The sequence below is a fragment of the Antennarius striatus genome, chromosome 15 (genome assembly GCF_040054535.1).
Source record: "Antennarius striatus isolate MH-2024 chromosome 15, ASM4005453v1, whole genome shotgun sequence".
Classification (NCBI taxonomy): domain Eukaryota; kingdom Metazoa; phylum Chordata; class Actinopteri; order Lophiiformes; family Antennariidae; genus Antennarius; species Antennarius striatus.
The window spans coordinates 11781833-11795000 of NC_090790.1; the positions used below are offsets into that span (position 1 = coordinate 11781833).

General features: G+C 40.4%; 1 protein-coding gene across 5 annotated transcripts in view; it reads right to left on the minus strand.

Moving 5' to 3' along the window:
- Positions 1–1669: 1669 nt before the first annotated feature.
- cabp1b (calcium binding protein 1b) overlaps positions 1670–13168 on the minus strand; it is a 13958-nt gene continuing 2459 nt past the window's right edge. Inside the window, exons 1-8 of one of the 5 annotated variants that reach the window (XM_068334853.1) lie at positions 8660–9121; positions 5930–6101; positions 4973–5003; positions 4727–4870; positions 4436–4545; positions 4034–4108; positions 3335–3407; positions 1670–2199 (exon numbers count right to left, since the gene is read on the minus strand). In XM_068334853.1, coding sequence (XP_068190954.1) covers positions 2174–2199; positions 3335–3407; positions 4034–4108; positions 4436–4545; positions 4727–4870; positions 4973–5003; positions 5930–6010 — 540 coding nt within the window. In that variant the 5' untranslated portion in view covers positions 6011–6101; positions 8660–9121 and the 3' untranslated portion in view covers positions 1670–2173. Of the gene's footprint in view, positions 2200–3334; positions 3408–4033; positions 4109–4435; positions 4546–4726; positions 4871–4972; positions 5004–5929; positions 6430–8659; positions 9122–13168 lie in introns of those variants that run through there. The other 4 variants (XM_068334848.1, XM_068334852.1, XM_068334850.1 and 1 more) reach the window with 4 other exon arrangements.

A 13168-nucleotide genomic window follows, 5' to 3' on the forward strand; every position in this document is an offset into this window, starting at 1 on the left:
AGCACCAACTCAACAGGCGGATTGTTTCAGCTGTTCTGCCACAGTTAGCAAACTGGCACCTGATAGTAATTGATATCTAAGTTTAGTTAGTTATACATTTGTATGGCTCTTACCAAGATAATTTAGACAGGAGCTGCTACTTTAATAAAACTCACTTCAGCCAAGGCTAACAGATAATAACCCATTAGCATTGTGGATGGGTAGTAACATGATTACAGAGTTCAGTAATAAGAGTATATTTATTAAATATTGTTGTATTCTTTCTAGATAATGGCAAGAAGAGTAAAACCAGAGGAAAGGACATGAAGCGGATGAAGCGCCACAGGTTCTGGAGGATAGTCTCATTATTATCATGGATGAGCACATGGATCCAGTTAGAGCTGAGAAGTCTGTCACATGATTTATCAGGATGTCTTCAGAACAACACACTTCCACACTATAATACAAGTATTGCTTTAATTCTCCAGTTCCAATAAAATCTTTATTTATATTTACAATCTGCTACAAACTGCAATTGATTCTTGCATGCATAGTTTCACACAGATAAGACACGCAAAATCACAAAGTCAGATTTCCCTTTAGAAGAATATGTTACTTTTAGAGCATGCATATATCTCTATGTCCATTCGTAAACAGTCGATCAATAATTTAGCTGCACTTGGTACCAACCAGCATTTCAAAGAAATATAATCTAGTGGATCATATTTCCAAACATAATGCATATATATACACACACACACACAACACTGGATAGGAGTGAGCTTATGTCTGTAAACGTTCTTTGGCTTTTTGCATAAAGTCTCTAATACTGCTGTTTCATAAATATACATAATGAAAGTTCAGAAGGTGAAGAAATGATATTTGAGATTATGCTATAAGGGCAGTCTGTGGATGAGGTTGATTGTTCAATTCATTATGAGGTATTGAAGTGTATTAAAAGCATAAATCTTGCACCAGGAGCTCTTCAGGAGCTTTGTGTTGAGCCAGGAGACACAAAAGCCCAATAAACACAAACATTTATCAAATCTCTTTGCTATAAATTAAAACATCAACTTAAGATCTCTCATGTATAGATTTTACAGTTTCCATCTACCATTCTGAGTTAAGGTATAGATGATCTGCCTTTATTCATCATGAATTAATATCAGAACTAACGGACCGTATCTGTAATCAAAAAAGGCCCATCACAGTAGTTAACATTAGCAACTCCAGGAGTCAGCAACCTTGAAGGAACCCTAATAGCAGTTTTAGCAATTTGAGGGGTATTCTGTGCAGTGGAAATTACATTTATATCACAGTAAGATAGGCATAATACTGAGTCAGAAGGACTGAATCTGTGCTACATTGCCCATAATTACAGAACAAATTTTGGCGAGACTTGAACTTGGTATGACAATAACCTTAAGGGACATTAAATACAGTATAAAGAGTAGAGAAACAACACAGAAAACAAACACACAGCTTTGACAGATCATATGAAATATTTCCATATGTTTCTGTTGCATTTGTACATATGTACAGCAATATAGAATGACTTTGTTGTGTTTTATTTGGTGTTTCCAGGCATCATGATGTAATAATAATAATAATAATAATAATAATAATAATAATAATAATAATAATAATAATAATAATAATAATAATAATAAAATTTTATTTAGTGGCGCCTTTCTTGACACTCAAGGACACTGTACAGAATTATACAAAGTCCATTAAAAGAATCAACAATAAATAGATAAAATCAATAAAAATAGAGCAGTTTTCAGCTGAAATAGTAGTTGAATGTCTTCTCAATTGCTACAATTATTGATACACAGAGTATTTATAGAGTGAAATAACTTTACCCATGAGTTAACAGCTGCATCAGTGTTAGGAATGTTATTACTCACGGAAAATGTGCTTTGCAAAATCTATTTTCTGAAAGTCAGTAATGCAGCTGTTGATTTTGTTAATGCTTCAAGAAACAGCAGCAGCATATGGTTAACAGTGTTGCTCCTGGGTGTCGTCATTGCTCTTCATTGTTAGAGCAAAGCTGATATGTTTTCATTTTCTCATTCAATGGCAGTTCAGGAAAATGAGATCCCCTAAGTAATCTGTGCTGGTCTCTGTCTTCTTCCACCCTTACTGACAGCCGATCCAGGCCACATCGACAAGCCGATTCTCTGCGAAGAGCTCATCGAGACATCATCCGAACGAATTCTGTGGGTTAAAGGAAGGTATATAGTCACTCCAGACTTTAATGAAACAGAATCTTGCTCTGATATAACCGCGCTCTACATGCAGTGTCTCTCAGGATCAAATATTGCATGGACAGTATTAAACTGCGCATACAGTGGCCTAGTTTGAGAAAATGTTTCCTATTTTAAAACTGCTTTTGACTTATTTTTGTGTTACTTCTTAAAATAAGAGGTTTAATCACACGGTTTTTGACACTATTTTTGAGTCTGAATATGCAATAATTATAATCCCAAATTTTCACTCTTTTACACCCAAAATAAACTGCCCCTAATAAGAGAGCGTGAGTTAATTTAATGCACAGAATGGTGTATGCTCACATTCCACAATAAGTGAATATATTCCATTTTAACATGGGCACAGAAATAATGACAGATGATGAAGAAGAACCACAGTCCAAACGATTGTATTCCCTGCTATAGTCCATGAAGAACAGGATTACTGCTGTAATCAATGCCAATGGAGGACACATTGATTATAGATTATGTGAAATGTTGTGAAGTCTAATGTGTCATCAGTAACATAAGCAGAAATGTATTCTGCTTATGTTTCTGGTGTTGCTTTTGTAATCTGTGTTTTTTCTTTATTAGTGACTGAAGTATAAAAGAGTATAATGCTTAAAAGAAGAAGTGGTATGGGTGGTGATCATTGTGCAAAGACATCAGCACCTTCTGATGTTTCATTCCTTACATGATGTATGCATCTTTTCCTCATGCGGTAATCTATGCTGTGCCTTAATCACTTGGTATGAGGATAATCTGACAGGCAGACCTACTGCCTTCATCCCTTCACCTCACTGTCAGCATGGTATAACAATAGGAGCCACACATATGTGGGATTTTTGCTTATAATTTGAAGTGTGTGTGTGTGTGTGTGTGTGTGTGTGTGTGTGTGTGTGTGTGTGTGTGTGTGTGTGTGTGTGTGTGTGTGTGTGTGTGTGTGTGTGTGTGTGCGTGTGTGTGTGTGTGTTTAGGAAAGAGAGGATGATGAAAATATACTCCACAATGAAGCAAGTGTGAGCATTTTCATTTCCAGGCTAGAAACGCATTGAAACTGGTCAAACCGTGCACGCTCCCACATAATGCAGAGGATTCTCCACCTTCAAAGTCTACGTGTCCATCTCCATTAAGGTCGATGTCTCTGAGGATGTCCTCAAGATCTCTGTGTCCAACCTGAGAAAAGGAGTTTGTGCGGAAAGTATGAATATGTGGTAATAAAACTCAGTGGTCCCCAACCTTATTTGAGCCACAGATCAGTTTAATGTCAGACAATATTTTCACGGACTGGCCTTTAAGGTGTGACAGGTAAATACAACAAAATAAAATAATATGACCAGCACAAAAACTTTATTTTCTAATTATAATTATAAACGTGAATCCAATGCGTATGGAACTTAATTAGCAGTGTACTTGTAACATCGCCACAATGTTTGTTTATTGTTCCTTTTGCTGGATTGGGAATTTCAATTTAACTTTAACCTATTCTGTGTTAGCAGCTGGAGCGGCCCCTTTAAGAAGGTAGTCATGTGACCGAGGCAAGCATCTTGACAAGCATCAAGACTCAAAGACAGATGTGGAGGAGAGAATCCAGTAATTTTCCAAAACATCATTCAGAATCAGACAATAAATTAAACAGAAATAATGTAACAAGTATTCCGTCTGTGCGGCCCACTACCAGTCCACAGCCCGGGGGTTGGGGACCACTGATGTAACATAAATGAGACACACAAGTGAAGGAAACAGGCAAAATTCAGACAGATCTCATGATGGATGTACGGCTGAGAGCCAGACACTCATACCTGCTGTCCTAAAAGTTTTTTCATTGCTTCTCTAAGTTCTGCTGTGCTGATCTGTCCATCGCCGTTAGTGTCAAACTAGAAAAAAGAGACAAAAAAAGGCTTTCACATTTTTCTTACACACAAGCTCTCTTACATCAGCTCGTCAGCATCAGTTCATTACCAAAATAGCAACAGACACACAGCATGATTTTGGATTGTGAGTGGAAAGTGGAGCACTCAGATAGAATTATGAAAACACAACGAGAATGTGCAAACACCAAAAAAAAGTTTCCCAATCAAGATTCAGACCCTAAACTGTCTCACTGTAAACAGAAAGTTATTATCATTATAAATAAAAATCTACAAACTCTACCCTGATGTTTCCATCATTTAGGAATTGTGTAAGTTTGTGTCTTTCCTCACCTCTTTGAATGCATCCCTGAGCTCCTTCACTCCGATCATGTCTGCAGTTTCTGCAAGAAGTTTGGGTCCCATGAGTTCCACAAAGTCCTCAAAGTCAACGTGTCCTCCAACTGTCGGACAGAACAGAAAGAGAAAGTTGGGTTGATCTTGGAGATAAGAAGATTTATTGCTAAATTTGATGTTTTTCTGAAGATAGTGACTGCTTTAAAGTGGCTGCAAAAATATTTAACTCTCAAGCCCCCCCCAAAAAAAGTTAATTCATAGAAAATCTTGATCGACAGCTTCACTTACGATTCATGTTGATTTGCTGGCTCAGCTCTATCAGCTCCATCTCTGTTGGCATGTAGCCCATTGTTCTCATGCAGTTTCCCAAGTCTTTGCATCCAATAAAACCATCTTTGTCTTTGTCAAACTCCTTGAATGCCTCACGCAACTCTGACAGTGACAGAGAGGAAGATACATGTGTAAGAGGGATGAGAAAATCAATTAAAACTATTGTGAAAGGGATTCTTTAGGGGTTTATATTTTGTAACATACCATCCATTTCTTCTGGCCTCAATTCTCGGTCCTGTGAAGGATCAAAATGTATGATAAGGATCCAAACACTGCTGCTATTTTTAAAATCTTGCACAACATGATGCTGTAAAAAAATTAATAGGTAACTGCTGACGCGTGCTGCCAGATTCCAAGAGTCTGCAGGGTTCCTTCCTTCTTGGAAGCAAGAGCTCATCTGCTGAGCAGAAATCATGCAGACTCTTGGCACGTAAAAATACAACACAGCAGGTCGTGAGATAAAACTGAAATTGCAGAAAAGAGATATACATTAATATTAAATCTTTTAGTATCTGAATCATTTCATCTGTAGTATCAGTGTGTTTGTGTGTGTGTGTGTGTGTGTGTGTGTGTGTGTGTGTGTCTGTGTGTGTGTGTGGGTGTGTGTGTGTGTGTGGGTGTGTGTGTGTGTGTGTGTGTGTGTATGTGTAGATGCCGCAAACAATGCAAAGTATGACGAATCCCCTTATTTTCCAGTTTATTGTAGTGATTGTATTCACTACTTCAGTCCTTAATGAACATCAATGTGAGAACTCAGCAGTCGACCACACAAACATCACTGCTTTTGGTAAAAATGAGACCTTGACATGATTGTCATTGCTGGAAATAGATGAAGAGGATTAATCAAGATGTAAGGAGCAATTTTGCCATCACTGTACCCCTGCTTTAATAATCCTTCAGCTCGCAACAAATATCCGCCCTTTTTCACGAGTGACGAATCCTCATGCATGATTCTACACAGTCATACCAAGCCTCGCATTCCAGTTAAGAAGATGCTGAGTTCACAGCCTGGAAACACCAGCGTCTTAGTTCTACCACACTTGCTTACATGCTGACAGGTGATTAGAACACACATTGATCATTCAGTTTATTTTACTGTGCAGTCACTGCATTGGGTCATAGTCTCTGGCCATGCATGCACGTGATATTGTCTGGACTTACGTACAGCCTGCCGGCTCTCAGCGAAGCCCTTGCGTAGAAAGATGCAGGCAGGCCCCAGAACGTTGTGCATGTTGGTTCCATTCTGGGCCAGGGCCACTAGCGGCTCAAGATAGGCCCCCCCAGAACCCCCTTCCTCACAGGACTGCACTGCTTTGTAGCTCTTCTTCTGGTCCTGGAGCAGCATCCAGGGAAATGGTGGGCCAAACATGAGAGCAGGGGTCAAAGACAGGGGGTAGAGACTGTGACTCAGATTGTGTCAGCATGGAGTCAACACAGGAGGTGGGGTGGAGGTTCAAAGGCACGATCGGAGGCGACAGACGTATGCCTGTCGGTCACAGAGAGGTGTGGAGTTAGGACAGTCGTGACAGGACGCACCTCATTCAGAGGAAGGGAGGTGTAATTTAATATGACAAAAGCAACTGATGCCATCAATGAATCTGTTTGTTAGGTCAACAACAGACCAGCGAGCCTCGTGTGTTCCACATGATCGTGGGATTTACTGCATCGCAGCACTGTTCACACAGGTGCAGCTGCTCTTTATTGTAATACAGTTTTCAGCATTGTCTTTCCTTAAAGGTTAATTATAGCTCAAAAAATATTTTTGTTATTTTGATCAAATCTTTTAACATTATTATTTCTGCACATGTAATTTTTCTGGACAATGAGGGATTATTACTATCATTTTGATGTTGTCAGCAAACTAATTTGTTTGTTTATAACTGAAATCATATGCCTGATCAGCCCTATTCTAAAATAATAGTCTTATCAAAAATTATGTTACTTTTCTCTCAAAACTCATCACTGCCTTTAGTGGAATATGAAAATAAAGTCACTCACAAACTACTTTTGTTTTTGTCTCTTCGGTCCAAAGAACCTAAAAATCCAACTCTCAATAAAAAAAACTTAATCTCTGCACACGTGTATCACCTTTACAGTTACTTATCAACACGTTGAATCACAAGAACCTTTGTTCAAGACATCCACATGTTATTGACATGTCTTGAGAACAACCTTTGTGACCAAAATACTGACTCACAAAGTGATTAGTGACATTTTGTACGTGAATGTGCCTTTTCCTTTCAACAAAATGATCAGAATTTTATCATAGTATGATCATAATCAATGGCAAAAACAAGACAAGAAACATGAAATAAAAATTTTTAAAAAACACCCACTGACGCCAGGATAGTTATCTGATTTCTGAGACAGGTTTCAAGAGCATATGGAAAAAAAAGAAAGACTCATGTTCAGATGAGGCCACAGTTCAGTCAGCCGTTTAATGTGCAAGTGATGTGCAAACCCTGCCTGCCACTGGACAAACAAGCCCCGTCTTAATTAATCCACATAACATCCAAATACTGCTCTGATGTTTACTTTCATTAGAGCAAGGAGCCTCAAATGTGATGCTGCTGTAGATGTAGAATGAATCTGCTCTTTGATAATCTACTAATGTTCCAGCCAGGTGGGTTTGAACTGAACCTAAAGAACTAATGTGTCCTTTTGTGTATGAAACATAATGCAAAGTCTTCAATGGAGGATAATCCAGATGAATACTAATGGAGTCACATTATGCTGACATGAATAAAGAAGATGCAATACATGCAAAAGAAAAAATATGAAAATGAATAAACATTCAAACACCATGCCAAAATTTACAATGTATTCCAAGCTCTAAAAATGACCTTCACACTCCATCTGTTTCCACGCCAGTCCCAATGCCAGTTCATGCATTCCTGCAGTTTCCACCACAGGAACGGATTCCTGCTGGGTAATCTAACCCAGTGATGCATGGAGCAGGGCTGTCTGTGGGTAGCCTATGCCGTGCCTGAAAAGTGCTATGAAGTCATGCACTGACCGTTATATAACAAAATAGAAAAATAAATAAATAATAGAATCTGAAACTGTCAGAGAAAAGCTGAAGTAAAATAAGAACTTATCCTGCACTCCAACCTTTTTTTTTGCACAGATGGCATCAACAGTTGCTTGTCATATTGTGCTTCCTCAAGGATGTGCAGCTGCTAATATGAGGGAAAAATCTATTTGTGGGAATGCCTGAGAGTCTGCTCAAGCACACACTGATGCAAAGAGGGCAGGAGATGCAAGAGATGTCTTGTAAAAACAGATTGTCTTCTTGAGCATTCACAAAAAATATTTTGAATCTTCCTTCGCCAAAAATAATTCTGCACTCGTGCCGTTTTCTTGAAGCCTCGGTACCAGTGGTACCACTGAGCTAATATAATCTGACCCGGTTGAAATGACACACCTGCAACATTTACACTGGCTGGTTGCATCCCACAGGTGCAGCTTCAGGGGTCAGACAATAAAGATTAGATCACAGTAACTACTGCACAGTGTACCCATCAGCCGAAAGGTCAAGCACCAGCGGCACCAAACCAGCTCTTCTGCTAAAGACCTAATAGTTCTCTATTCAGATGTAAATGTTAACTAATGAGCACAGAGGAAAGTTATCTTAAAAGGAATCATTTAGAAATTTAGTGCAAGATTATATGCTGCTGATAAAAAACTCTCTCATGTACTGGACTTCAGTGTAAAACAGGGAAACAGCTCAACAACTGCCTCTAATTGAACATCCAAGCAAATACACACACACACGCACACACACACACACAGGGTCATGTCAGTACACTCAACAACCTTCTGTCAGGTTAGGGACACAACTAGGAGACAAACACGCACCAACAGTCAGCGGATTGTAAGAGCGGACCTTACCTTCTTCTTAAGCGACTTTACAGAGTTTCCCATTGCAAAAAAATAAATCCTTGTTTTGGTTTTTTTATGTTTTCTCCCTAAGTGTGTCTGTTTTGGTGTGGCTGTGTGTAGGTGTACGTGAATGCATGTGTGTTTGCATATGTTTCCAGGCATGCATGGGGATGTGAGTGATCAGAGTGGGAAAGAAGGTTCAGTGGGTCATCGGCTAATATTAAAGGACATTTGGGAAAAGACGGGGAGAGGAGCTGCGATGTCATGGGAGGCAGAGGAGACGGGAGGGAGAGGACGAAGAGGGAGAACCTAGAGGCAAGAACACTGGGAGGTATGAGGGGAGGGACAAAGGAAGAAATGTGCATCCAGTAACAAAGGATAAATCAGAACGACACAAAGATAAGTGAGGGGGAGGAAGCATGCATGTGATCAGAGCTAGGTGCAGGCGCCAGAGTACAAAAATCAAGATTGCTTATTCATTCCATCCTCTCTCCTACAGTATGTCCTAACTCCCTCCCCTCTACTCTCTCTCTCTCCCCCCCCAGTCCATCACTGCCCTTTGCTCTTTTTCCCTCTCTCTCACTCAGTCCACACTTCTCAACCATCTATACGAATGTGACAGAAGAAGCTCTTTTAGATGTGTGTTTTACCTTCCCCTGAGCAAGACGCTGGAGACACTAATCCAAGCATGCACACACATGCACACACACACACACACACACACACACACACACACACACACACACACACACACACACACACACACACACACGAGCACACACACACTCACACACTTGCATACAAACACACTCATACACACTTGATTAAACACACTCGGATGTGGGGCTGTGGAGCTAAAAATATAACACACGCTCTCTCTTTTCACCCCCTTCTCTCCAACATCTCTCCCCACTCTTCTCCCAGCATCCATCCATCCAACCCTCTTCATCCCTTACTCTTACATGCAGACACAAATGCGCAGTTCATTTCACATTGTTTTCTATTACAGCAACATTCATTCTCATTAAATACAAGACACTGCAAATATACAATAAATGACAAAACTGTTTTACGGTTACAGAATACAGTCGTGGTTGTGACAGATTATCCTCTTACTATGGATTTACAGAGCAATGTTTTATGGTGCATAAATGGTGTTCAGCCTCTACACACACACACACACACACACACACACACACACGGACATGGCTAATGCAACAACCATATTTGTGCTGATGTGAACAAACCATAACTTCTACCACCTCCAAAAAACATTCGCTTAAGGTTGATTGGCCGGTCCCAAATTGCCCGTAGGAGTGAGTGTGTGTGTGTTCATGGTTGTATGTCTTTGTGTGTGGCTCCGCGGTGCACTGGCGTCGTGCCCGGAGTGTCCCCCGCCTCACGCCCTATGCCAGCTGAGATATGCTCCAGCTCCCCGTGATCCGTTACAGCCGATGAAGCGGCAGAAAACGAATGATTGAATGAAAGAATGAAAGTCACTGAAGTACAAATGTGTCCATAAATTTAATGACTTCCTTTTGATTACTATAAAGTATGGGTGAAATGTAACTGAAGGCTGCCAGAGGTTTTAGGGTAGACTATGTCCTGTCCCACACATATGACCCTACCTGCCCCCTAATTTAGAGGTACCAGAAATCCCTTTTATTTTATGCTCCGTAATACTGCTTGGTAATAGTTCATATTTCAGTGTTTAGACCAAATCACTTGTTACTGACATCTTTAACTAGAGGACAAAAGATGTCTCCTACCTGACTGCGGAGTGTTTGTGTTTTTGCTTCAGGAGTTTCATGGGGGACCCCAGCTGCTTCTAAACTCATTTATCATCACATGGTTCAAGGTTTAAGGTGCAGAGAACGTTTCTCCCTTCAGCAGATGAGACTGATAGAACAGCCTTCTGGTATCTGGTCTAAAAACGTTTATCATTCTGTCCATTGAAGGTCAAACAAATGAAATGAAGTTACAGCAAACAAAAGACCTTTTTCCACCTCTGACTGAACAACACCTTTAGCCTTGAGCTCTATTGTCGCTGCTGTGGCTCTAATAGAGAACATCATTATTCCCTTCTCCTCTTCGACCTTGTCTATTCTCTTCCATTTTAGTAAACTCATTTACGCCGGAGCCCTTAAACATCTCTCTCCCATTCAGCATCTCTCTCTCTCTGCGTTGTTTCTGAGAATGATTCAGCCATCCTTTCACCGGAGGCTCGTTGTGAACTTCAGAACATATCAGACGTCAAACACAGGAGCCGTCAGCTCTCATAATGTCAGGCCAGAGAGAGTGAACGGGCATGAGATCCATTTCCCCACCCGCCCTCTCTGATTGTCCCCTCACCCTCAAACAGACCCACACACACTTTACAAATTAACTTAACTGCTTACACACTCCGGACTGACAACCTATCAGGAACTCAGAATTGTTCCTTTGTTATCATGTTCAAATCTGGTCGTTTCTCTAAATCAATGAACCAGAAGAACTAAAACACTAAAGGAGATTAATTCAGTTTTATTTCTAACTCAGCTAAACGTCTATTCCCTCAACCCTGATTCATGTTTGTCTTCTTTTCCTTTCGCGAGTCTCTGTCGCCGATTTTCTTTTTGAGCCTCAGGTCTTTGGTGAATATTTTGCGTCATGACGCGCACCCGTCGCGCACGCAAACTCTTACATTTCACCGCCTAATCCCCATCTCAAAAAGGGATTTAAACGTGGTGTGAATTTTTCTACCTCCTTCGTCACAAGCACAGATACAAAAATATCCATCCGGGTCTAAATATAGCCTGCTATACTGTAGACGCACTGGAGGATGTAGTGAACATTGGTTCTGCTGCTTTCTATTCTCTGGGTTCAAACCGGTTCCTCTTCCCTAATTTATATTCAGTCCGCTGTCACACTATTTTCTTGTAATGCATCCTTCCTCTAGTCTTTTCACTCCTTCTCAAACGTCATCAAGGTCAACAGTGCAGAAGAGGGAGAATTCAAGGGAGGAAGGGAGGTTTTGGAAGAGTGGCTGTGGTGGAGCGAGTTGTTGGACTGATCTGTGCTCTAAAACCTTCCCTCACTTTGTCTTGCAGGACAATGAGAGAGTTGAGGATTGTTTATCTTACATAAGAATCATTTGGGCCGCCAGCAGACTCACTCCCTTCTTCTCAGATACTTTGTCCTCCTTCCAATTCCTTCCATCGCCTGACATCCGTCACTTTCTTCACCCATCCTCTCATTCCTGTCTCAGAGATGTGACACACACCGAACTGTTCATCTATTTCTCTTTATATCTCTCTCTCTCTCTCTCTCTCTCACACACACACACACACACACACACACACACACACACACACACACACACACACACACACACACACACACACACACACACACACACACACACACACACACACACGTTTATTGCAAACGAGCCTTGCTCCCTCTGCTGGTTAACGCGCAGAGTCTTTGATCTAAATTTAATAGGAAAAGAAAATTGCCCTCTCTTCAGTTACCATTTCTCTGCAGCAAAATAACTGAGGTCATTGATGAAGCCCTGAAGTCAATCTCCAGTTTTACAGAGAGGTTTACAGATGAAGGTCAGTGAAGGGCGCGCAAACTGTGGGATTCGCTGATTGTTCAGAATCTCTAAAAATAGAATCTAAATTTATAGCTAGACAAAAAATAACCCTCTGCCCTTGGTCAAGGTGTCTGAGTGTCAGCTTTAATAAGGTACACGTCTGCTTTAGACATATTATATGTTCTAATACATCTTTTTTTTATAAATATCTGCACCAATCAGTTGCAAACGGCATTAAAACAACTAATAATATTTCATATCTGTCTCTATTCTCTGTACCATCTTTGTTAATCATGGTCCACCTTATGAAAATACAAAAATGTTCTTTTGCTCACCGTTTTCTGTTTTTATCGTGGTGTCACGTCTGTCAGGGGGACTGGAATATTGTTATCAAGACTTTAAAAAGGAAAAGCTCACTCAATCTCCTCTATTCTCTCATAACCGGGTCTTGATGGGCTGAGCTATTTTTAGCTGCTTCCACTGGCAGCGAATGAGTCCTGTTGGGATCTTGATGTTACATAAGAAAATTGTGAAATGAAAGAATATGCAGATATTGTGCGCCGTGCTCGCTCCCACGTCTATTCAACGCTCCTTAAAGAGGATGTAATTATCACTGTGTGGTCACAGAAATAAAACAGCTCGGGTAAGATGCTGAACAGGAGCAAACACACCCATTCTGTTGGCTCATTTGTTGTTTTCTTCCTTTTTTTTGTTTTGTTCACAATACAATCATCAGACTCTTTTTTTTGTTCTGTCACACAAAACTGACGCGCAGAAATCTATTCTGACTCTCAGGACAGCTATCCCCGAACCGACTCCACGTCACGACCACAGAAAACAAACTTTTGATGTGATGTCCTTAAATGATGATGTGATGAGTGAATTCACATTATGAATTTATATTTCCCCACCACCATTCCATCCTCATTGGACGATTTCGA